Source organism: Puma concolor, chromosome B4 (assembly GCF_028749965.1).
Source record: "Puma concolor isolate L17-30 chromosome B4, mPumCon1.1.hap2, whole genome shotgun sequence".
NCBI lineage: Eukaryota > Metazoa > Chordata > Mammalia > Carnivora > Felidae > Puma > Puma concolor.
Genome location: NC_141673.1, coordinates 87,175,989 through 87,203,135, shown reverse-complemented (window position 1 = coordinate 87,203,135; position 27,147 = coordinate 87,175,989). Strand labels below are relative to the sequence as shown.

The 27,147-nt window shown below is 36.5% G+C and overlaps 1 protein-coding gene across 3 annotated transcripts in view; it reads right to left on the bottom strand.

Moving 5' to 3' along the window:
* Window positions 1-201: 201 nt before the first annotated feature.
* ST8SIA1 (ST8 alpha-N-acetyl-neuraminide alpha-2,8-sialyltransferase 1) overlaps window positions 202-27,147 on the bottom strand; it is a 153,166-nt gene continuing 126,220 nt past the window's right edge. For all 3 annotated transcript variants that reach the window (XM_025930675.2, XM_086713897.1, XM_086713898.1), the window contains one exon: window positions 202-8,508. In XM_025930675.2, the coding sequence (XP_025786460.1) occupies window positions 8,022-8,508 (487 nt within the window). In that variant the 3' untranslated portion in view covers window positions 202-8,021. The remainder of the gene's footprint in view (window positions 8,509-27,147) is intronic.

Sequence of the window (27,147 nt, the reverse complement as noted above, 5' to 3'; positions counted from 1 at the left end):
TGCATAAGAGTAACAATAGCGTTCTAAATTCTATTCATAGCATTTATAATTCTGTATTTCTAAAATAATTTTCTCACCAAGCAGCATGAGTTTTCATCTAGAAGGAAAAAAATCAGTGTAGCTGATATAGATACAAAATAGAAGGAAGAGAAAAGGAAACAGAATTACCCATACGCTTCTGGGAAATAAAAAGATTTCACACACTATAAAAAAAATCATTTTATTCACAGGGTACATTTCCAAATTTTCTCCAAGTAAGGGAGGTAGAGAAATTGAGACTTACTGAATCTTCTCACTACCAGCCATAATTACAATGAACACACCAAAGAAAAAGACATGTTTTTACAGCAAACCTCCTCCTATGACATTACATTTAGATTCTGTGGAAACCGCTCAGTAGAACCAACTGAGATAGATACTTTTTTTTCAAGTCACACTATAAAAAGTACAAGTTAAAGTTTTTTCTTACCTGCTACATTTTATATTAAACTTAAAGAAGAAATGAAGAGCATTGATTTTCCCCACACCTCCTGCCAACAGAATTTAGCTTCATTAGGAAAAAGTAATTCCATGTATACGTCAAAGATTATTTCAGTTTTATAGTCTAATCTAAGATCTTTTCCAGAATTATTGCCCCCATGGACCAGTAATCAAGCTACACTCTATGAGAAAGAATATTTGAATTTCTATTTTTCTCTTACTTCCAATTTGCAAATATGCTAGTTTTTTAAGTTTATTTATTTATTTTTAGAGAGATAGAGAAAGAGAGAAGGAGAAAGGGCAGAAAGAGAGAGAGAGAGAGAGAGAGAGAGAGAATCCCAAGCAGGCTCTGTGCCATCAGTACAGAGCCTGATGTATGGCTCGAACTCACGAACTGTGAGATCATGACCTGAGCCGAAATCAAGAGTCGGACACTTAACTGACTGAACTACCTAGGCACCCCTGCAAATTTGCTCTTGAAAAACAGTTTTCACATATGTGGAAGAATATATAAGGTGCAATAGTCAACTTAAAGAGACCTGCAAGAAACTTTTTCAAAACTTTTTAGACCAACTATGCTGTGTGGTAGAGTTCTAATAATGTTCTAGACTTTTAAAAAATTAAACAAGCTTTTCAATGGAGCTTCTACTTGTCTGTTCTCTCCCCTTCCCTCTAGTGTCTGACTCTGATGTACCCCTGTGACCATCAATCACTACAAATTGTGAATCCTGTATGAGAGGGATACCTATAGTAACTTACAGACAAGAAAGCCCAAAGAATTGGTGCTTAAGAGTGAATGAGAAACAGAAACAAATTGTTTCCTTGCTTCCATGAAAGCTAGTATTTGCTGGAGAAACACATATTTGAATCTAATCATCTTAGTTCTCCTGTAGCTATCACCTAAGGAGCTCTTTATGAGAAGGTTCTACTACTTCAACAAAAGATATTTACATACAGTTATCAGACATCTCCAAGGCCTATATACTATTGTGCATTTATATAAAATAGTCACAATCACTACAGTTATAAGAGTTCTTGCTGATGGTAAAGATACAACTTGGAACAGACATGGCTACACCTCTAAAGAGACAGGTACGTGAAGGAAATACAAAAGGAAGTGGGAGCCAAGCAGAAAAAGTTAAGGCACCCTCTGCCACCTAGCCAGACATTTTTCTCTTTTCAATGGGCATAAATAATGCAAGGTGTGTGTGTGCGGGTGTGTGTGTGTGTGTGTGTGTGTGTGTGTGTGTGTGTTTACACTAAAACAGAGAGGAGAAAATGCATCTAAATCTTTCTAACTCTCATCATGCATATGGTGACCATGTTTCAAAGGGTCACCTTCACTTCCTACCATTGCTGCCTCATCATGACAGGAGACCTAAATAATAATCTTGCATATGTGTCAAAGGGGATATGAAAATGGCAGCCTTTGTATATCCCAACATAGACACCAAGGAAAGCGTAACTCGAAGAGGGGCAGAAGGGTCCAAGTAGGTAAACAGGTGCCACTCTTCCATCTTCTTCCCTAAGTGTCTCACAACCTGGTTCTCACACTGCTTCTTCTAGAGTCTTTTCATCATGAGCCATAACTACTGCATAACAATATATTTCCTTTAAAAGGTTTTGGAAGGTTCTATTCTTGGGACTGCGCTCAAGGACAACAGCCTCTGTGCTCTGGGCTTAGCTTCAGACTAAGATCCCTGTCAGTGGTCCTTCACAATTAAAATCCTGATTTCCTCTTTCTCTTTTTCATTTTGGTTAAACCCTTCTTTATTACAATTTTCCATTTCGCTTCCTATGCAGAGAAAAACAGACACATCTGACTCCCAATTTCTCTGCCCTGGATAAAAATCACATTTCTTAGATGTTTACTGGTATCATGTGACACATACACTTTTAAAATGACAAATAACTGGAGAAAATCTAATTATGTAGAAGCAGAAAGAGACATGATCAATATATTTGAATATTACTCTATAAAACTCCCAGGCAGCTCTGCATCATTGATTATATCCTACAGCTTTAACAGAAAAGCAAAGTTAGAAGGGATTTTAGCACAATGTAGGGATCAATAAGAATACACAGGAGGTGGGCAAACAAGTGACCATAAAATATAATTCCTCTCTTGTGCTTTAAAAAAGTTATAGCCATGGGCTTTAACAGAAATATGTACTTCTTCCGTATTGTGATGATGAGCAGAGGCCGTGTTATGTTTGAATGAGCCTTCCTTCCACACGTCTCTTTCGATCCCTCACCTCTAGGATGTATGTAAAAACTGCAAGAGAATGAGGGTAAATTCTTGGCTGAGGGTAAGCCAGTAGTATCCATTTTCTTATGATAGGAAGGAAAAAGGTTACACCAACTGTAGCTTCATGTTAAGTGTCTTTCTTCTTACAAAATAGGACTCTTATAGTGTTCAACCTAAATATTCTGCCTTCACGGTTAGGAGTCGCAAACAAACATTCTAAGCTTCTGGATTCTTTTGGATCAGTGTTCCAGGGCTTTTAAAGAAACTATACAAGAACCGGTGGAAAATAGTTGACCCCTGAACAATGTGGGATTGGGGGTCCCAACCCTGCCATGCAGTCAAAAACCTGCATAGAGCTTTTGACTGCCCCAAAACATAACTACTAATAGCCTATTATTGACCAGAAGCCTTACCAACAACATTAACAGTTGATTAACACATATTTTATGTTATTTGCGTGATATACTGTTTTCTTACAATAAAGTAAGCTACAGAAAAGAAAATATTAAGAAAATCATAAGGAAAATACATTTACAGTACTGTACTATATTGGAAAAAATCCATGTATAAGCAGACCCATGCAGTTCACACCTGTGTTATTCAAGGGTCAGCTATACTTGATATCTCCCTGGCTTCAAGAACTTAGAAAATTCATCTGCATGGAGAAAAAAAAGCTCCATTTTTAATAATCACTGACAGGGCCATAATTAGGTCAGGGTGACTAGAATTCTGTCACAGGACACCCAAATTTAGAAAGCACAAGTTTAAGAGGGAAAAAAAACTGTTTACAGCAGTGTAAAATTTCAAGCATCTTAGCAAATTTCCACACCAATTCTCCAGTCACAAGACTACAAGCCTGACCCCAGAGACAAGCCAGCCTCCCTGGTAGTCAGCAGAAATAGATAGTGCTGGAAAGCCAAGGTCAAGGGCAGAGACTTCTCTGACTTACGTACTGAAAGCTTGGGAGTAGGGTTGTCTCCTCCTCTCCACTTGCCTCATCCTCTCCCTGGCACACGGTGGATTGAAACTGCTAAAATTGCTGGTCATGTTTAGTTATAGTTACTACACACTTTGCTGGGGGCTTGATCTAAGTTTCAGGTGTCTTGTAGCTGTTTCTTGATGCGTGCTCACTAAAAGTCAGAGTCTGAGAGTCAGCCTCTACCCTGGGAAGATGAAGAAATAAAAAGCACAGTACTGCTCTCAGTCCTTACTCCTCCCCATATTTTCCCTCAGGTTCTCACAAAAGTCTTTACAGCTCTTGATCTCTGGAACTCTAAACAGAGCAGATATTATTACCTGGTTCTGGTGGGAAAATTTTCATAGGAATAAGAATTCCCTAAAGTTTTTGGCGGACTGTGACCTTTTAGGTCTCACCTAACAAGGATTTGTCGGTTAAAAATTTCACAAAGTCAACATTTTTAAATATAAAAATTAAAATTACAGATGGCTGATTTTTCAAACAAAGAAATGGAAAGCTATCTATAATAAAATTACAAAACTATGATAGTAGGTAACAAGAAGAAACGTCATTGATATTTTTTTTCTATTTGGAATAGTCTATAACACTTCTGTAGAGCTTCTGACTGAGAATATTTTTGTCAAATTCAGAATCCTGGGATTTCTTCCATTATTTTCCATGTAGATTGTTAAACTGTGTTGCCCATTGCTCCAGGTATAAGTTATATGTATCCTAAAGAAAGTTTGTAGCCAAGAGAAGGTCATGAGACATCAAAAACTCCAATAGGTATTGTCTGAACATCTGCCTTTTGAGGTCATTTGTATCATTTTGGAATACTACCTTGTTAAAATAACAGTGAACTATATGGAAGCAAAATCCCAGGGGCACTCCTTAACTTCATGTGTTAGTTGCAGTTCAGATGCACAATGTTATATAAACTGTTGGTCAAATACTCTATATAAAGCATATGTATCCACTGTCCTCTTCCATATAAAAATATTTCATATAAAAATCACTTTTCTATCTTGGAGAATGACTTAATCCTTCACCCATCTTAATTTTGCTAACGTGTGATTAAAATTAAATGGAGGTCACCCTTACTCATGATCCTTAGCATCAGTGTAATTCTCAAACTGGAGCTGATAAAAGTTAAAAACTCGTATCAGGTACCCATTTTCAGTCTCTTCACCCCCTCTCTTGCCCCCATGGAGCAACCTAGTTTTCGTCAATAAAAAGCAATTTAAAGATTAGAGAGGTTGACTCCCTCTTTTGGCAGATGTGTTGAAAGTGATGAAATATTTTCTTACTGACTGTGTCTACTATAACCTGAATATCTTCTAAGCTAACCTTAAGGGTCAGCAGTATTAAAATGTCATTGACCAAATTTGGCAAAGTATGAGGTCCAATTCTGAAGTTCTCAGTTTCAGATAAAATAATAGGTGCTTAGAATTCAACTTCTTAATAGTAATAGAGTATTCCAGACTTTCTGCAAGATAATTCTGGAGAGATCCTCACTTAGGGACACATGTATTTCAAGAAGGACAGATATGTATAGCCTATGCTATAATGCCCCTATACACACACACACACACACACACACACACACACACACACACACATATTTCTAAGTTTAGATACATCTATCTAACCACAAGAAAGGGAATATGGATGGCATACCTATGCATTGTCAGTATAAAATAATGCCAACTGCAATTTGCTCTAAGAAAACATTCTCGTTCAATGGTAGTCATACTTTGAATGATGTGAGCATGTATATGTATCCTTAAGTGAAGAAAAGTTGGGGCAGTCAAAGTATTCTTTTGGTCTAATCCAGCATTTTCAACATTGACACTATTAATGTTCTAGAATGAGTAATTTTTGCTGTGGGGGGCTGACCTCTGCACTGTAGAATGTTTAGTGGGATCCCTGGCCTCTGTCCAGTAGATGCCAGTAGCACCTTCTAAATCATGACAATCAAAAATGTTTCTAGACCTTGCCAAATGTCACCAGATAGGGGAGGGGAATTACCCCAGTTGAGAAGTACTGGTCTAAATAAACATTATCATCTCAGGCCATTTCTGTTTGCCTTTCCAAAGCCACAAATGTATAGACTAAAAATTGCACACTATATTATATAAATCTATCCCAGAAATCATAACAAGATGTGAAATTTCCAAATAGCGGTTTCAGTGGAACTGTGACGTATGGGTTTTAGGGAGCTCATTAATTACATTTTAACAATTTCATCAGTTAAAGTACTAATTCGTGTGACATATATGTTTTTCATTAGCCCTTTTACCTTTGATGAAGTGTATAGGTACAAATGTATTCCTTTCTACGGTAATTATTAAATAATAATAGGTCTAAAGAGGAAATAGGTTTAGGGTTTCACATATAGTGCATATTTACTATAACTCACTCATAGTACAGTCTCATTACCTCTTTGCAGCAATATAGAATCAAAATAGGAAATCAGTTCTACAAGATATCAATACTCTCAAATTCTTAACTTTCCAAATATCAGTATAATCTGTGTTATGTCAACCAGTCATTTTTTAACAGCTGATTTCTATAATAACCTCAATATTTACTCTTATTTAGAAATTGTCTATTCCAATGATGTTGAATTTTTCCAAGGGCTTCATTGACTCAGTATCTTTTAAATTAACCCACCAAAAACTGTCACCTGTTTTAATTTATGTGGTATACTAAGTCTCTACCATTAAAAATGAAGCAGAACTTTTTGGCATAGTTTGCTTACATTCTGGTGACATTTAAAAGAATGAAAAGAGTGATTTCTAGTGTCTCCCTTTAGATTAAGGCATTCCAAAGCACAAAGACAACGAGAGGCCTCTTTTATCTTCCTCTTACACGTAAACACATTTGGCTGCTTGTAATCTGTCAGTAGAGTTTGTTTGCAGTGTGAAAGCTGATGTAAAAAGCTTTCGGAGTAGCCTTACCTGCTACTACCAGGGGAATCAACATCTACAAATTCACATCCCTTTACTTGTATGAATCATGCCTTGTGTCACCACCCTCAACACAAGGTCCATTCATGAGATGTTAGGGAGAGTCAGAATGAGTAAAACAATTCTGCTCATTTGGGGTAAGCATTTGGGGGTGATGCTGGTGTGAGCACTATGAGAAGCAGCAGTAAGCCGGCCTGTCTTTTATCAAGGTGAGGTGGGTAGTTCATAATATACATTTGTAGCTCTTTGACAATGGTACAGATTTTGCCATACTAGGTCATGTGGGTTCAGCTTTCCTACTTGTATGGGAATGAGCTTTGTTTACCTGTGTGTATGTGTGTGTGTGTGTACATAAATATATGCATGTTTTGTTTGCATGTATCTTAGAGTGAATAATATACAATGGTAGATAGAAAAGGGATGTGCCCTCCAGTCTGTTTCCAGACTAAACCTTACATCATTGTGCTTTACTTCATCTCTGAGCATTAAATTAGGAAGACGATTATGCCAATTTGCAAATAAATAATGCACTCATATTTGCAGCCTTTTTGCACTGAAATAACATAATAATACAAATAGGCTTAAATAATGCAGGCCTAAAATGGAGTTTATGCCCTCAATTCTGAGGAGAGAAAATATCTCACATTATCCAGACTATGAACCAACACAGTCTAAATTCTACAATGCTTCATTCACATTGTCTAAGTAGATTTGACAAAAGGAGAGGAAGCAATTCTTATTTAACATTTTTTAAATGGAAGGAGACTAAAGTTAACATAGACTTGGTTCAACAAATCACAATAATTAGCTGTAGTGTTTCGTATCTTTATTACTCAGTAAGGTTTTTTTTTTTAATCTACCTCATCACCCACTCACTGCCCCTCAATAGGGCAAAAATAAATATTAATTTTTTAAAAACCTATGTTCTATAATATACGATAGGTTTTTTTTAATCCAGATTGTGTTGATAATCAGTAACACTTTGCCCTGGCATTTCCTTTACTCTACCTTGATTAATTGCTCAGCCTCAGCAGCTAGAGTTCTGTTTTGTTTGTGAACTGCACCTTCTAGATCAGAACCATGTAAATGTGTTTCACCAACATTACTCCATACTCCATCAGCGTGTTACTAGTTGCAAATCCACAATCTGCTACAAAATATTTCATAGGATGTTTCATTTCTTGTTTGTCTTCCAAGCCATCATCAAAGTAGAGTTTCTCTTGGGGGTTTGTAGTTGTTTTGTTTTGTTTTGTTTTTCCAAGTGGCCCATGTGAATCCATGAAACGACTTGACCATTTCCTTTTGGAGTCATGTAAAAAAATCTAACAAAAATACCCTGGCTCAGTTCTTTCTTTTCCCATGGTCCCTAGGAAGTGGGCTGGAGTGGAGTGTCTTCACATGGGTCTAGCTGCATTCTCAGTGCACCAATTTTATGAAGATACCAGAGCTGGAGAAATTCTTCTGGCATGGCATGGAAGCCAGAAAAGGGCAAGACATTATCATAGTAGTGGTGGCTGATGGGCTGTTCATGCATATTCACAGAGAAGGGCCAGAAACCATAGATGGCTACCTCTTCACAGAGGCCCAGAGCTGCACTCACCAAAAAAAGTCCTGTGGACAGGCGCTTGGCATGGATTCCCCTACTCTTCCAGAACTTTCCAATGCTACGCAGAAAGTTGGGGTTGGCAAAGAGCACTGTTTGATTGGCACCAACATCTGACAGTGTATAATAAACCCGGAGGGATGGCTCTGTTCCTGTTTTCATAGAAAAAGCAGGCATGTAGATGTAACTGTGGTTATAGATTTTCATGTTGTCCACAAATGTCTTCCTGGACCACAGCAGATTCTGAAACCTATTAAAGAGAAGAAGTCAATTAAACCTGAAGAAAAGGAACTCATCAAAACCCACTCTATTCTTCTGATGGCCCTGATAGTTCACATTATCTCGGCAGGAGGGAGGCAGAGGACATGAAAACGATGAAAAATGCTTCACTTGTATTTAAAATCCTCCTTGATCTGGGTGCCTGGGTGGCTTAATCGGTTAACCATCTGACTTCAGCTCAGGTCATGATCTCACAGTTCGAGCTCCAGGTTGGGCTCTGTGCTGACAGTGTGGATGGAGCTTGGAGCCTGCTTTGAATTCTGTGTCCCCCCCTCTATCTGCCCTTCCCCCACTCACATTCTGTCTCTCTCTCTCTCTCTCTCTCTCTCTCAAAAATAAATAAAAAATTTTAAAAAATTAAAATCTTCCTTCATCTTACCAATTATCTCTCATCAAGTTGCTTGGCTTCTGCCAAACCTAACATCTTAAATTCTGATTAAGATTCCTTACGAGAATTCCCTCTGAACTAAAATGCACTGTATATTTTGTTCTCCCAGAATTTTTTGCCTGGAATGTAAAAATGGTTTAATACTCATAAATTCACAAAGGGTTTTGGTTATTGGATAGGATTTGGATAAAAACTACTTGTCCAATCTGATATAAGCACAGGACTGGTTTCCTCATCTGCAAATCAAAAGAACCACCTTGAAGATACTTCTTCCCATTGAAACTCTATGATAGTAGAAGTATTCAGATTAACTGAAATATTATAACTATAATTTTACACTGAAAAAAAGACTCGTTACTACTATCAAATGATGCTGACAGAGTTGACCACATTGCTTGCTCCAAAGAACTCTTTTTCCCTATGTTCTTTCAGTTTGGGTTCAATAAAGAGAGGACCTCTGGTTCAAGTGCATTCAACTAAAATTGATGGTATACATCCTATGGGTCAGGTACTGGGGAGTTGAAAATTTAATGACCCAATTTTTGTTCTCAAAAAATTCAAGTCCAATTTCAGGAACAAAAATATAAATGAGTGCAACATAATGTGCTAAATGGAACAGTTGATATTTGTATAAAGTACTGTGGAATACAGATGAAAAAATAATTAATTCTGCCGTGGGAGAGGAGTGGAGCCTGAGAAAGCTACAGACAGGGGATGACACTGAGTCCCACACCTCCTGTGGGGAACAACATGAAGAATAGCAACTAAACTAGAAGAAACACTTTGGTCACAGGCAAGGGTAAAAGTGTACTGACACAATAATGAGGATTCTGTTTCCCTGGAAGGTGGGAGATGGGAATGGTAGAGGTAGTGTTGAAGATAAGACATGTTGCAAAAAACCTCATGTGTCTCTAATTTGTTTGGACTTCATTCTGCAGCGATGGGGAGACTTTACAGCAGTGAGTACTCACAGCACTTACTATTTGCATTACAAACATTTCATCATTTGTGTAGTTGTCAGTCTGTGTTAAAAAAGGTAACTCTGGTGATCTGGGTAAGGAAGAGGCTGGTGACTTGGAGACCAGTTAGGAGGCTGTTGACATAGATCAAGTATAAAAAGAGAAAAAAGACAATGAACTACACTAGGGTCTTGCCACTTTTGTTTTCTTTCACACAGGGCAGTCACCCATCTCACGTTATGTGCAGGTGGAGCAGAAGCATCTAAGAATAGAATGGAACCATAACATGTTAGCAGGCTTCATCATAAACACGTGAAATTAAAATTCTGAGTAAATAAGTCCACAGGATTTTATGTGCAATCAGTGTCATTAACTCTGCCTGCCAAGAAAGGAGTATTCCTTAAGCAATTTTCCCAAAGGAGGAAAATTGCCCAAGTTTTCCTCATGTCCTTGATTCAGCAGCCTGTTTTAGCAAATTTGTCTAGGCCCTGACAAACAGAAAAGAGGTAACAGGGTTTGTAAGTGGAATCACTCTATCCTAGAAGAAACCATGGAAGCACATTTAAACATATTCTGGAGCTGGACCAGCCTGACCAAGACAAATTCCTCCCTCCCAACTCTACTAAGTTGTGCTTAGTAATTCTGATGAGAGTGACCCAGGATGCTCACTCCCTGGTGATTCTGATGCAGGTGTCCTGTGGATAGACTTAGACCAAAGCCATCCGGGTAAGCTGTCTGGCTCTCTGCATCTATCTTCAACATGTCTTTCTTTACATCTTCTAATTTTATCCTTATTGCAATTCTAACAGGGAGAAGAGCTCCCTCTTCCTTTCTGTGTCTTGGAACAAACCGTTTCATACTTTCTAAAGAACTCATGTTCTAAAGTGGATCTCCCCTCTTTAAAATATTTAATCTTTCTGTCTCCACTGAATTATTCCCTTCTATCTTCTAAACATGGTTAGAACTTAGTATGAGACACTTCACCATATGCTTGTACTGGTTCCCAAGCTAGATTCTAGATTTTCATTTCACCATATCAACATTCTAGAGCAATTAGTCTACTTCTATCGGTTCCCTTTCTTGCTTCCATTTCCTCCTTATTGCTGTGCAGAATGGGTCCTATTCCACATCACTCTGCTGGCTAATAGAACTTATCCCTATCTTTGTAGTGGACTACACACTAATGAGAATTACAGACAGCTCCAATAAAATCAGGGAAATTGATTTTGTGTTCCCTGACTTAAAGCTGACTGATTATTCTTGAAGAGGGCAGTCTTCCTTGAGTTTTAACTTTGAAAAAGAACACACATCTTGAATTTACTATAGGCTTAATTTTTTGTCAATGTTAAAGAACCAGCCTACATGTACCATTTTATTATTTTTACCTGCCCCATTCTTCCACAAATGACATTATCTAAGAACTTAATTCAACTCAATACTTATTTATGGTACACCTAATATATTTAATGCTATCCTGATCAAGAGCTTAATAAGGGTGGCTTGAATTTTACTAACATTAAAAAATGCAACTAGAATTATAAAGAGTAGTGCTCCAGCTTATCTTTCCAGCCTCATACTCAGATTCTCTCTATACCCTCACCCTATGCTCCAGCCATCCTTGTACGTGCACCTGTCCTCGTTTTTTACAATGACAGTTTCCTTTTGGCTCATCCATTCATTGCCTTGGTGAAGTTCTGCTTAAGCATCAAAACTCAGACTTCTCCTTCTAAAAATTATTCATTCCTTCCTTCCAGGTTAAGCTTTCAAAGGAGTCTTCTTGGAACTTCTAGTATGGACTGATTCTACCCTCCAAGACTGTGTCCTCCTTGAAGACAAGTGAAAATCCTAATTCATCTTTTGATTTTTACAACTTAGCTCACAAAGTTGTGTACTATATAAATGGAAAACTGTTAAATTGAAAAAAAGAAGAAAATGAAGTGAGATTGGCCAATGAATTATTAAAAATAGAAATGATTAAATATATAATGAATATGGGCATGAAATAGAAAAATGTATCAACAAAAATACAGCATTTTATAAATAAATTTAATACATGATAATAAAGCAAAAATCACTGAAATTTTTTTTTTTAATTTTTTTTTTCAACGTTTATTTATTTTTGGGACAGAGAGAGACAGAGCATGAACGGGGGAGGGGCAGAGAGAGAGGGAGACACAGAATCGGAAACAGGCTCCAGGCTCTGAGCCATCAGCCCAGAGCCCGACGCGGGGCTCGAACTCACGGACCGCGAGATCGTGACCTGGCTGAAGTCGGACGCCAACCGACTGCGCCACCCAGGCGCCCCAAAAATCACTGAAATTTTAAGCAATTAATATCAACTAACTACTTAACAATTTGAAATTTTAAGGGGGAATAGATTCATATTTGACAAGAAAATTCAAGATAAGTAAGATAAACATTTAAAGTTTATTCACAACTGTGAATTTATCAGACATTTGCAAAATATCTTTCTACAAAGGAAAATATTGACAAAATTGATTATGTCAAGATGTGAAATTTCATCACCATGAAAATAAGATAACTAAAATAAAAAGGGAATGATGACACTGGGGCACTTGGGTGGCTCAGTCAGTTAGCATCTGACCCTTGATTTCAGCTCAGGTCATGATCTCGTGGTTTGTGAGATCAAGCCCCACATCAGGCTCTGTGCTGACAGCATGGAGCCTGCTTGGAATTTTCTCTCCCTCTCTCTCTCCCCCACCACCTCAAAAATAAATAAATAAACTTTAAAAAAGGGAATGACTCTGAAAAATATTTTCAACAAATAGAAATATAGAAGCTCAATACTGATACTACTATAGAGTCTGATGATATTGATATACTGACATGAAAATGGACAAAAGCATAGATAAGTAATCCAAAGGGAATTGCAGGTAATGAAAAGGGTTAAATTTTCAGCTTCAGTTTTAAACTGAACAGAATAAGGAAAGCTAAGGGTCCAGTTCTTGCCTCTTACAGCAAATCTCTAGACATGAAAGAAAATATATTTTTAAAGATCTGTATCCACCTTGAAAACAAAAAAGGAAACCTTCAATGAATCCCCAAATCTGAGTTACCTCTGAAAAACAAAGTGCTTATAGAAAGAAACCAGGGCATAAGCTAATTTGCTGAGCATTGCTCTAAAAGGTAGCAGTGCCCCATGCCTAAAGGCAGAAAATATGAGAAGTCGAGTGTCTTGGAAAAATCAACAAGGTTATTATTGAGATTATGCGCACTAGAACATTCAAGTAGATTGAACCCTAAAATCTTGCACTGGTCAATTATCACTGTGGGTAGCATGAAGAGAATATGAGCCTTTTGGGAGAAACAGTGACTCTGTGCCCAGAGCTGGCCCAGCCCAGGGGAAACTGAAGATTCTTTTCAACTCATACAATATTAGTAGTCAAGCTTATAGTTCCTAAGTAGAATATTGACACTGGTCCAAGAGAAAAGACATATAATGACATTTGGGCATCACCCAGAAGAAAACCACCTTGCTACCCTCTCAACCAAGGGTAAAGCCTACCTGTGATAGGTTCAGTCTCTGCATAGAGCTTCCAGTTGTTAAACAAGAACAGATAGCTAAGATCAGAAGATACTGAAGGAAAGACTCCACTATGAGAGAGAACAAAATGGAAGAATAAAAGAACTCACAGGAAACCAGTATCATTCAAGGGACAGAAGAAAACTCTTAAGATCTGTAATGGTTTGTTTAGTAATATTAATCACTTACTGCATTCATTAAGACTAGGATGCAACAAAACGAAAAACAATATTTAGGTAACAAGAAACAGCTATTGGCAATTTAAAAAGATAATTAATGAATTCTGGTAAAGGAAATCTTCAGGAAAACAGCTACAGAGCAGCCCAGAAGCCTATCAATCAGATTCTAGTGGAAGGAAAAAGGCACTTCCTGAAAGAATGTGTCAACAACAAAAAAGTGCCTCTGATAGACTTACATGTTGAGAGTAATGAAAGAAGATTTATAGCTCTAATGGGAGTCTGGAGATGAATTAGTGACTGTTGAGTGGAAAGCCTTTCTTTGCTTTGGAGAAAACTTAACAGGAAAAAATTAGGAATTGAGCAGGATATCAAATACTCATAAAATAAACTTTTTGTCTCAGGTGTGAACAGTAAAGTAAAGTAAGCACTGACTATTAAATTAACTGTGATAAATCTTAATTGAGAGATTAGGAAAGTGTTAAGTATGAATGGAGGAAAATGCTGTGAATGGCACTTTAAGAGAGAGAAATGTTTATTTTTCCATAAGAAATCAATAGATAAACTGAAAAGTTAAAAATTGTAGTTAAGCACACTGCTTTAAAGTCCAACAAGAAACATATGAAAGTCAAAATGCTCTAAGTTTTTGAAATGATGCTGACTTCATACAAGAGACAGTCGACTTTCATATATTTCATACTTTCTCTTGGAATTTTAAACTAATTACATTTTTCTACAGTACTTTGAAGCATAAATTTAAAATATATATCAATAAATTAATATCTTTCACTTGTGCTCAAAAAAAAAAAAAGTAAAACACAATAGGAGAAAAATCAACTAGAGAAGATGAATCTCTTAGAACATTACTTGAGAAAATGTGAGACAAGAGTTTCCTTCTTTCCATGTTAAGTTTTGCCACACTAATTGATTTTAAAACTATGTACATGTATAATTTTGGTAAAAATGGGAATTAAAATTTTTTTAACATTTATTCTTTTTTGAGAGACAGAGAGAGACAGGGCATGAGCCAGGAGAGGGGCAGAGAGAAGGGGAGACAGAATCCGAAAAAGGCTCCAGGCTCTGAGCTGTCAGCATAAAGCCCAATGTGGGGCTCAAATCCGTGAACTGTGAGATCATGAGCTGAGCAGAAGTCAGATGTTTAACTGACTGACTGAGCCACCGAGGCGCTCTTAAATACTGAAGGAGAATAACAAACTTGGAGGACTGACGCTACCCAACTTCAAGCTTCCCTATAAAGCTACAATAATCAAGACAATGTGGTTCTGGCAAAAGAATAGACAGATCAATGGAACAGAACAGAGAACCCAGAAACAGACCCCATAAATACAGTCAATTGATCTTTGACAAAGGAGCGAAGGCAATACAATATAACAAAGATAACGTTTTCAACAAATGGGTGCTGAAACAAGTGACTATCCACACGTAAAAAGTTGAATCTAGACACAGACTTTATGGCCCTCACAAAAATTAACTCAAAATGGATCATAAACTTAAATGTAAAATGCAAAACTATAAAACTCCTATAATATAAATGAGAAAACTTAGGTGACCTTGGCTATAGCAATAACATTTTAGATATAAAACCAAAGGCATAATCCCTGAAAGATATAATTCATAAGCTGGAATTCATTAAAACTAAAAACATCTCTGTGAAAGACAGTGTCATGAGAATGAGAAGACAAACCATATCCTGGGAGAAATAAGTGCCCAAAAGACACAGCTGATAAAGAACTGTTATCGAAACTATACAAAGAACTCTTTAAATTCAATAAGAAAACGAACAACTTGATTAAAAAATGGGCCAAAGACTTCAACAGATGGCAGGTAAGCATATGAAAAGATGCTTTGCATTGTGTATCCTTAGGGAATGCATATTAAAACAGCAGTGAAGTACCACTAGGTATCTACAAGAATGGCCAAAATCCAGAACCTGACAACACTGCCTGTGAGGATATGGAGCAACAGATACTCTCATTCACTGCTGGTAGGAATGCAAAATGGTACAGCCACTATGGAAGACAGTTTAGTGGTTTCTTACAAAATTAAACATACTCTGATAAGATCCAGTTATCATGTTCCTTTGTTTTTCCCAAAGGCACTGAAAACTCATGTCCACACAGAAACCTGCACAGGCATGCTTACAGCAGCTTTCATAACTTTCAAAATTTGGAAGCAATCAAGATGAATTGCTAAGGTGAGTGGATAAAGAAACTGTATTATATCCATATAATGGAATATTATTCAGCACTAAAAGGAAGTGACTTATCAAGTCATAAAAGACACAAAGGAACCTTAAGTGCATATCACTGGGTGGAAGATGCAAGAATAGTTCAACATTTGTAAATCAATCAATATGATACACCACATTAACCAAATGAAGAATAAAAACCATACGATCGTCTCAACAGATGCAGAAAAAATATTTAACACAATTCAACATCCATTTATGATAAAAACTCTCAAAAAGCAGGTAAAGAGGGAATGTACTTCAACATAATAAAGGCCATATATGAGAACCCCACAGCCAATATCATTCTCAATGGTGAAAAGATGAAAGATTTTCCTCTAACATCAGGAATAAAACAGGGATGCCCAATCTCACCAGCTTTATTCAATTTAGTATTGGAAGTCCTGGCTAGAGCAATTGGGTAAGAAAAAGAAATAAAAGGCATCCTAATTGGAATGAAGAAGAAAAACTATCACTATTTGCATATGACATGATATTACATAAACCCTAAAGACTCCATCAAAAAACTGTTAGAAATAATAAATAAAATCAGTGAAGTTGCAGGACACAAAATCAATACACAAAAATCTGTTGCATTTCTTTACACTAATAACAAACTATTAGAAAAATGTTAAAAACAATCTTATTTAAAATTGTATCAAAGTGAAGGGAGTATCTAGGAATAAATTTAACCAAAAAGGTGAAAGACCCGATATTGAAAACTACAAGACATTTATGAAAGAAACTGAAGAAGACACAAATAATTGGAAAGATATTCTGTGCTCGTGGATTAAAAGAAATAATAGTTACAATGTCTATACTACCCCCAAACAACATACAGATTCAATGCAATCCCTATCAAATTCTAATGGCATTTTTCACAGGAATAGGACAAATAATCCTAAAATTTGTATAGAAGCATCAAAGACCCCAAGAAGCCAGGGAAATCTTGAGAAAGACGAATAAAGCTGGATGCATCACGCTCTGATTTCAAAATATATTACAGAGTAATTAAAACAATATAGTATTAGCATGAAAATAAGTACCTAGATCAAAGAAACAGAATAAAGATCTCAAAAATAAACCCATGCATAAATGTTCAATTTACAACAAAGGAAGGAAGAATATATAGTGGTGAAAGAACAGTCGCTTCAATAAATAGTGTTGGGAAAATCGAACAGCTATATGCAAAAAAATAAAACTGGACCACTATGTTACACCATACGTAAAAATAACAGATAACGAATTAAAGACTTGCATTTAAACCATGAAACTCCTAGAAGAAACCAGGCAATAAGCTTCTTGACATAGGTCGTGGTGATGATTTTTTCAATCTGTCACCTAAAGCTAAAGCAACAAAAGCAAAAATAAACTGGTGGGACTACATCAAACTAAAAAGCTTCTGTACAACAAAGGAAGCCATCAACAAAATGAAAAGCAATTTACTAAATGGGAAAGCATATCTGCAAGTCATTTATCCAATATGAGGCTAATATCCAAAATATATAAAGAACTTATAAACTCAGCACAAAAAACTTCTGATTAAAAAATGTGCAGAAGATCTGAATATACATTTTTTCAAAGGAGACTTACAGATGGCCAACAGGTACATGAAAAGATACTCAACATCATTAATTGTCAGGGAAATGAAATCAAAACGAGAATAAGAAATCACTTCACATCTGTTAGAATGGCCATTATCAAAAAGATAAGAAATAACAAGTGTTAATAAGAATGTGGAGAAAATAAAATTCTTGTGTACTGTTGGTGGAAATATAAATTGGTGAAACCACTATGGAAGACAGTATAGAGCTTCCTCAAAAAAAATAAATAAATAAAAATAAAAATAGAACTACCCAGCAATTTGCCTTTGGGTATTTATCCAAAGAAAACAAAAACACTAATTCAAAAAGATATATGCACCTCCATGTTCTTTGCAGCATTATTTATAGTAGCTAAGGTATGAAAACAACCTCAAGTGTATATCAATGGATAACTGGATAAAGTAATTGAGACACACACACACACACACACACACACACACACGCATGCACACACATGATAATATATAATTTAGTCATAAAAAATGAAACCTTGCTATTTGAGACAACATGGAGAGATCCCCAGGGCATTACCCTAAGTGAAGTAAGTCAAACAGAGACCTTATATGTGGAACCTAAGAAAAACAAAATACAAAAAACCCAAGCTCATAGATATAGGGAATGGACTGGTGGTTACAAGAGGTGAAGGGTCGGGGATGGGAGAAATGGATGCATTCATTGTTTGTTGGTTTGTTTGTGTTTAGTTTAAATAAATTGAATAAAATTTTTTTAAAGATTGACAACACAAACCAGAGTCATGAAACAAAACATACACAAAAAGAACAGGCAGATTTAATAAAGAACCAAGTGGAAATTCTGAAACTGAAAAAGACAGCCTTTGAAAATAAACATTTTATGAAAAGATTAAACAGTAGATATTATAGAATCAAAAAGAGATGGGACACCTGGGTGGCTCAGTTAGTTAAGCATCCGACTTCTGCTCAGCTCATGATCTTACTATTCATGGGTTTGAGCCCCACATCGGGCTGTGTGCTGACAGCTCAGAGCCTGGAGCCTGCTTCAGATTCTGTCTCCCCTTGTCTCTGCCCCTACCCCGCTCACACTCTGTGCCTCTCTCTGTCTCTCAAAAATAAATAAAGGATAAAAATTTTTTTAAAAAAAGAATTAATGCATTGAAAGATAAATCTAAAGACACTACCCATAATGACCTGGATGGAAAATATAAAGAGACAGAGAAGACAGTATGAAAAATTTCAAAACATGTGTATTAAGAGTTCCTAAAAGAAGAGAATAAATGGGAGAAAGTCAATATTTAGAGAACACATATGTATGTCTTAAAACCAATGTAAAGAAGGTACTGATAAAGAAAGTGAGTTGGAAAGTGAGATGGGAGGTGGCAGGGGGATGGGTTAAACGGGTGATGGGTACCAAGGAGGGCACTTGCGATGAACACCAGGTGATGTTCGTGATGAATCACTAAATTCTACAGCAGAAACTGATGTTACATTGCATGCTGACTAACTGGAATTTAAATAAACAATTTGGACAAAAGTAAAAATAAATAAAAAATTTTTTAAAAGTCAGTTATGTCTAATACACACACACACACACACACACACACACACACACACACACATACACACACACACAAAAGTGAGATGGTTATTAAGAACCAGTCTCTTGGGGTGCCTGGGTGGCACAGTCGGTTGGGTGTCCAACTTTGGCTCAGGTCATGATCTCACGGTTTGTGGGTTCAAGCCCTGCAACGGGCTCTGTGCTGACAGCTCAGAGCCTGCAGCCTGCTTCAGATTCTGTGTCTCCCTCTCTCTGTGCCCCTCCCACACTCACACTCTGTCTCTCTCTCTCTCTCTCAAAAATAAAGATTAAAAAAAAAAAAAAGAACCAGTCCCTTGACTCTCTTTTCTGGCACAGTTAAATAATAACACTGAAAAAATTAATAATAGACAAATAACACAAGAGAAAAATGGACAATGCCACAGAACTGTCAAGTCTGAGAAGAAGAAATTGAAAGAGTCAATATACATATGAAAATGTGTACAATCTCACCAGCATTAAGTTATAAATTTATGCCAATTTTTAAAACTACACCAATAAAAGCTACAGCAAAATAACAGTTTTCCACATTGGTAACAATGTGTGATTGGTAAAAATTAAGGAACATGAGAATAAATAGTAGAAAGAGTGTGAGAAATAGGTACTTTTATGCTTCAAATGGGAGCAAGAGTTATTACAAACAGTTCAGAAAATGTTTTGGCATTTTCAATATGGATACCTTCTGACTCAGCACTTTCATTTCTCAGCTGGTGCCTTTGGTATTTGCCAAACAATCTCTTAAATCTTGGTTTAAATAACTGCACCTCAGAAAAGCCTTTCCTGACCATCTCATATGTCACCTTTGTTGCCTTTCTTCATCCTAGCTATCACTATATGACATTTTATTATATATGCATGTCTTTTTTAATTACTTGTGTCTTCTTGAATGCCCACAAGGAGGACTTGGTTTTGTTTATTGCTAAATCCACAACACCAAGTATGGTCCCTGGCATATGGCACCAAGTAAATATTCATGAATGTTTGCTGAAGTATGCAGGAAATTAAGAAAAACCTAAATGTCCACCACAAATAATGTTATATCTGTACTATAATATATGGGAATTCTTTTAATGACATAGCTTCATTTGTATTGAAATAGAAATATTTCCAAAATAAAATGTTATACAAAAAACAGAAAAGTTTCAGAATTACTACTGTAATTTGTATCGTGGATTATCACACAAGATAAAGATATATATTTTCTATGCTTCAATCTATGTGTGTAAGGGCATGGGAAAATGTTGGACAGATACACATTAAGCCGGAAACAGTGGTTATCTCTAGGGAAGGTAGTGGCTATGGGGGTGCAGGTAGAGGGTCAAGGGAAACTTTAGCTTTGTCTGGAATGCTTTCATTCTTTAGAAGGCGAAATATTTATGTGTTACTTGTGTTATTAAACATTTCCTTTGAAAAGGTCAGTCTCCTTAGTGATCACATAAATGCAAAGTAAAACAATCATGAATTGCTAGTTCACTCTTTTCAACACAACAAAAAGTTAGGAGTGTGGTAATTTTATTCATTAAGTTTTTAATATTATTATAATGTGCCCTGTGCAGTACAAAACACATTTGTAGAAAAAGTCACAAATGTTCAGATTAATTTCACTTGAGCTTCTTTCATTAAAAGTCCACTTCTTTTACACAGAATATTTGTTCCAATTTTTCTCTCTATAATAATTTTATTTGAACACTTTCCTTATTATCTACTTCATGTTGAAATGTTTCAGCGATTTTCCAGTAAGTTAACTCATTTCCTCATATTATTTACTTGCTTTTCTAATATTTTGGACCATTTGCCATGTTCGTGGTTATTCACTGTCATTTTTCTCTCTCTTTGTGCAGCTGTTTGTTTACCCAGCTGTTGCTTCCTTTTCCTTTGTCAATGAATGTTAATTTTGTGTTGATCCACAATACTTTTCTCCTGTGTACCTTCTCATCCTATGGGGGTGGCTCTTCTACAGGAAAATATTTTACCAGATTGCAAACAATGCATCATACCCAGCTATTCCATTCTCTCATAGTACATACTAAAATATGCCCTAGGAATGCAAACTTTTAAAATATTTGCCGAGTTAGGGTTCCCAACCTAGACTGGGGATGTTGCTAAGAAGAGAGCAATTTAGGATAGGCCTTTCAGAGATGGATATATCTGAACTGAATTTTGAAGAATGAGTGGAAGTTAGCTATGTAAACAAAGTTGAGGAAGATAGAGTATTTTTGTCTGACGTGGTGGTGTATGCAAAGGCACATAGGTGAGAAAGATGGTTTTCAGGGAAATGTAAACAAGCTTCTGGTGAAGCTTTATAGCCTTAGGAATGGCTAGAGATGAGGCACAGGACAGGATAAAAGAATGACCTACAGTTGATCAAGGTTGAGATTTTACCCATATGGGAAAAGGGAGTGTAATTAGTCCATGGGGGAAATCGTGAGGGAGGGTCTTACCACTCAGCTTTAGGGAAGGAAGGAAATGTTGGCTTTGGTGACTGGGACAAGCAGGGCTGATCTTTGGCTGGAAAGCAATGGTGAGATATATAAAGCAATGCCCATTCTGATTTGGTGTGAATTCTTCTGTACCAGTTGTTAAATATGTATCCCAACTAGGTGTGAGAGTGGTTTTAGTTTTGGGGGTTGGGTGGGTTGGACTTCTGGTAGCTCCTTTCATGATGATATGTAACACATAGGAGAAGGTAGCTTTAAAGGTAATTATTACCTATTATTACCCAATATTGGACATGTTGGACCATGAGATCACCCAGAAAAGCAATGCGACAACATGCAAAACACTGAAAAATTATATCATCTAAATGGTAGGCAAAGGATGTAGCAAAGGGTAGGCTGGCAGAGAGGTGAGAGGAAACCAGAAGAATCTTCAATAACAGAAGGAGAAAAACGTTATAGAAGTTTATCAACAGTGATCAAAGACAAGAAGACACCAAGCGAGGTAAAGACAGAAAATGTGACCCGGAACATTTAGTAATATGGAAGTATCCTGTGGCATGAGCTATTTTAGTAGAAATCAATCTAGATCATGGGTTGAAAACTCAATTGTGTGTAGGGGCCAACCAGACTGGGGAAATATGTGAAGGGGCCAGGTATGAGATATAAAAATGTGGATCTGAAAATGGAATATAGATGTCTTATCTAAAGGATTTTCAATTAAAAAGGAAAAAAAAAAAAGTAACAGCCAGGTAAAACAGTTATGGCCGCCAGGTTTGTCCTGTTGGCAACAAGTTTGATGTCAACTCTCAAAAATTTTTCAAAATTCCAAATGAGGATGAGACCATGGAATCACAAATCCCTTTGAGGCAGACCAAAAAATACATGACCTCTTGTTGATTTATGACATTAGCAATAGTATGGGATAAGAACAAGAAGACCCATAATCAAATTACAGAAATAATCAATAAATTCTATTATAAGATTCTTGTTTAGCAGGTTATTTAAGCTTTGTGTGACTCTGTGAAGAGGGTATTATCCCTTTTCTGCTGTTGAGGAAATTTAGGGTAAGAGTGGTTAAGTACTCTAGCAAAGTTTCATAGCTCCAATGCAGAATGTAGATTCTGGATTCCAGCTCAGCTCAATCTGAGTCTCTATTCAACACTCTTTCAATTGTACTGTGTAGCTTTTCTCTGATGGGAAGACAGACCTCTCCTGTCTTGTATAAATTCATTTACCTGTGATCTGGGATTCACCCCCTTCGCACCTTCAGAGATCACTTTATCCTTTTTTATTCCCTGTACCTTCATCCACTCCCTCTCCTTGGCCCTTTCCCCAACATGGGCACTTGCCCAAGTCTCCCTAACCAGAAATAAAAAACTAGCAACAGACAAAAATTTCCTTAAAAGTACTCCTTTTTATAGCTACTTCCTGACTTCTTTCTTTCCATTCATAGCTGAATTCTTCTTCTCTTAATTGTCCCGTACCCTCTGCGAGATTTGTTCACTTTCATTACCTACACTGGGACTCATACTGGTAGTGGGGTGGACAATATTTTAACAACAAATACCAGAGTTCCTTGTGGAAAAAGAATTCTCTTTGTTTAGGTGTAGATGTTGCTTGACGTGTTGATGGTGAAATCCTAAGAGCACATCCTGGGAGCAGAAAAGGAAATAAGTGATAAGCAACCTCTTCTGCATAAGTTGTTAACAGGAATTTGGAGGCAGGGAGAACTGAAGGGTGAGATGAAGGGAGGAGAGAAAAGAATGAGGAGTAATGACACCCTGGGAAGTTAGACTTAGATGGCACACAAGTGGGACATTCTCAGTGAGAGGGTGGTAAACATTTTTAAGAACAGGGATGCCTGATGTGCACTTTTTATATTCTTTGCTTGATGTTTTTCAGTGACTCCCCTGTTACCTCAAACCTTCTATAAAGTTTGCTACATATCCATAATGCCTTTAGAAATGGTATTCTGGGTAAATCAAGGAGAGGGAGTTTTAATCTATGTCTGCCTTGGTGTGGAGCAGACAGAGGGGAACAGTCACAGGAGATGAGATGAGGAGACAAGTAAGCTGAAGGCAATTCAAAGAAACAGTAACTGGAATAAACAATGATGATGTAAATATAAGCTAATGAAAATTCCTGAAATATTATAGAGAACATTGAATGTTTTGGCAGACACAGAATAAGAGTTCCAAGTCAATTTTTTAAAAAATCTCAAGGACAGGTTGATCTCTATTCACATCTAAATTCATACTAATGGCTTCCTAATTTCCATGTCCAGTCTAGCTATTTAACATTCATGGCAGAATAGCATCATGGTTAAAATTCTGAAGCCCTAACACCTACCCAGATTTGAATCTCATCTCTGATATTTACTAATATGAGTTTGGTCAAGTTTCTTAGGCTGGATGTACTCAGTTTCCTCATCTGTAAAACAGAGGAGACACTAGTTGTATCTAGTTCATGGGAATTGAATTGGTACTTGAATAGTATTTAGAACAGTATCTGTCCCTTTGTAAGCACTCAAAAAATATTAACACTTATTATGACAACAGACTTCTGGCCATTTCCATTTTGATTCAATGACACACTCAATAACGATTTATTTTATACCAATCATGTGCCAGGCATTGTTCTACACACTGTGGGAAGTAGCAGTGAAAAATACAGACACAATCTCTGTTCTCTTATAGCTTTCATTTGGGTAATAACAGACAGCCAATAAACAACAACAACAAAAAGGACAATATGTGGGGAATGCCATGAAGAAAATCAAACAGAGTGATAGGAAATGAGAGGGTGGGGGATACTGCTATTCAGAGTTATATTTTAGCAGAAGTCTTACAAAAATAAGAGAGCAGGTGCTGGGGAGAACAGTGGGAAGTATCTTAAACTCATCCTCTTCCCTCCAGTATCTTTTGTAACAACCACAGTCTGAACAAATAGAACAACCATCCACCAATGATTCAACCCAGCTACGAGTCTTCCCTTTCCTGAAGTTTGTACACCCAGTTCATTACTAAGTTTCCCTGTTATAACATCTTGATTCTACTTTCCCATTTCTCAGTCCTATTACTTACAGACTGAACCACACGAAATGGCAATTCTACAGGTCAAAAACAGTTAAATATTGGCACGTGCTCACCAAACCCAGTTTGTTTTCTTCCAAGGCATGCACAAGGACTACTTCCCAGATTCCCTTGTGGTTAGGTAGAGCCATGTGACTAAGTTCTGGACAGTCACTGTAGAACACTTCCAGCCTGGACCCTACAATTTCCCCCTGATATTCAATATTTGCTCTAGTCCTTCCTCTGTCAGCAACACAAAATAAAGAGGATACAGTCAAGGATTCTACAGTTCTAGAAAAATGGTGGAACCACAAGATGGAAGAAGTCTGAGTTTGTAAATAACAGCATGAAGCAAAACTCTTTCCCTTCCCCATACACCCTCACTGTATGTGAATGAGAATACTTCATTGTATTTAGCCATGATGGTTTGGGGTAGTTTGTTACAGCAGTTAGCCCACCCTAACTAATACATATCTTCAGTGCCACGGTTTTATTTCAGATCATCAACCTTCCTGTGTGTCATAACAACAGCATCCAAACTAATCTCTCAGTTTCTAAAACATACTTCTCAAGGCTCCCACGTAATTGTTTCAAGTCCCAATTTGATTGCATCACTACCCATTAAAAGGCAGTTTTTCTATGGCTTGTCCTCAGCTTGTCTGAGCAATCTGGATACTCAAAACCTTTCGTGACATAATCCTGCCTACAACCCCAGCCTCTCTTTTTGATTGCTCATCAGTACTCTCTACCCTTGCCACACCTAATTACTTGATGTTCCTCAAACAGGTCATGCCCACTCATGCCTCTAAGCCATTGTACATGCTACTTTTTCTGTCTGGTGTGAACACCACCTTTGCCCCGCTAAGTCAGTAATCTTTCAGGACTCAGCTCATGGCATCTGTTTCAGAAAGTTTTCCATGGCACCACGCCTGGGTTAGGTACCTAACTTGTATTGTTTTAGCATTTCATTTTTATCAAGGTACTTATCACCTTGTTATGAAATCATCTCTTTAATTATCTTGGCTCCTTTACTGAATTCCTTCAGAAAAGGCTAATGTTCTTTATCTTTGTGTTCCCTAATATTATGCCTGACATAGTGTAGCCATTCATTGTGTAATGAATAAATACATACAGGAATGAATGAATTTCTAAGCATTTTTGCATCTTTGTCACAAAATGCATTTAATTCATTCCAAAATATGCAATAGAAAAAAGCACAAAATTCTCTCCGTCAAGAGTACAAAGATAATATAAAAGATACTTTTGATTGCATTCATATCCGTCAACATTTTCTTTCACTGGTTTTTATGCAAATTATTCCCTTGCCTTAAACCAGAAAATGGATAATTAGAAACTGAATAGCATTCTTAAATACACATCTCTCATTAGACACTAGTTCATCTTCCTGTAAACAGAATATGGTATTTCTGACAAACATCAACCCTCCTAGAATCATATAATCATTTTTAATCTCAGGAATCATTTAGAAAAATCTCATTTTTTTCTAGAACAAATAAAATTGTGCTTGTTGTTTTTCTGACCATAAGTGTTCTTTTATGATTTCACCCTTTGTAGTTCTTCTTATAATAGCAATTATGTTTATTTCTGTAAATATTAGTATAAAATAAAAGCCACACTGAACTTTAAAAGCAGCTATTGATTCATTTTGAGACATATAAAATTACGTGAGTTATATTCTAATTGGCGGAATATCACCATTTAAGTAAAAACAATTATGACAATGTTGGCACAAAGCAATAATCTTATATTTTAAAAAAATAGAATGATTTTAGAAGCCCATTGGTTTTTACATAATTGTATCTTTAAAAAAATTTCTAATATAGATGATGGTCTCACATGTAACCTTCCAATTATAGAGAAGGTACTTTGAAAAGAATATTCAGTCTCTTCCACAGGAAAACTGTGCAATCTTAAGCAAGATACTCCATCTTTTTATGACTCAATTTTCTCATCTGAAAATATAGAGATAATAAGAACACCTAGTTACAGGGTCACTGTGAGGACTATGTGAGTTCTTATGTGTGATGCACTTAGAATAGTGCCCGGCACACAAAAATTCTTTTAATTTTTAGCTTTCATCATGATCATCATCACCATCACTATCACCATCATCATCACTAACATCACCATCACATAATCATCATCATTATTCCTCTTCTCTTTGCAAGGACAAGTGATGAGAAAACTATGCTTTAAAAAAACTCTAGAAAAATAAACACCAGCTCCAAGCAAGCAAGTTAGCCACTTCCTAGGCAGGATATGGCTAGTATGTGTGTGCACAGACATTTTTGGAATACTGAGGTACATGTAATCATATGTTCACTTGTCATTTTTCATTCTTTTGTGGAAAAATCTAAATATATTACTGATATTCCAAACTGTCACTGAACACTTAGAAATAACAAAGAAAGAATAAATGGGGGGTCAGTGAAAATGGTCAATTTCACATAGTTTATCAGAGATTTATTTAGAGTAGGAAGAATATCAAAGAATCTCTCTTTTCCATAGTCAAAAAGAAAAAAGCTAAATATAAGAGAATGAGATCTCTCCAAAATAGTATAAAATGCATCATCTCTATTTTACCATAAA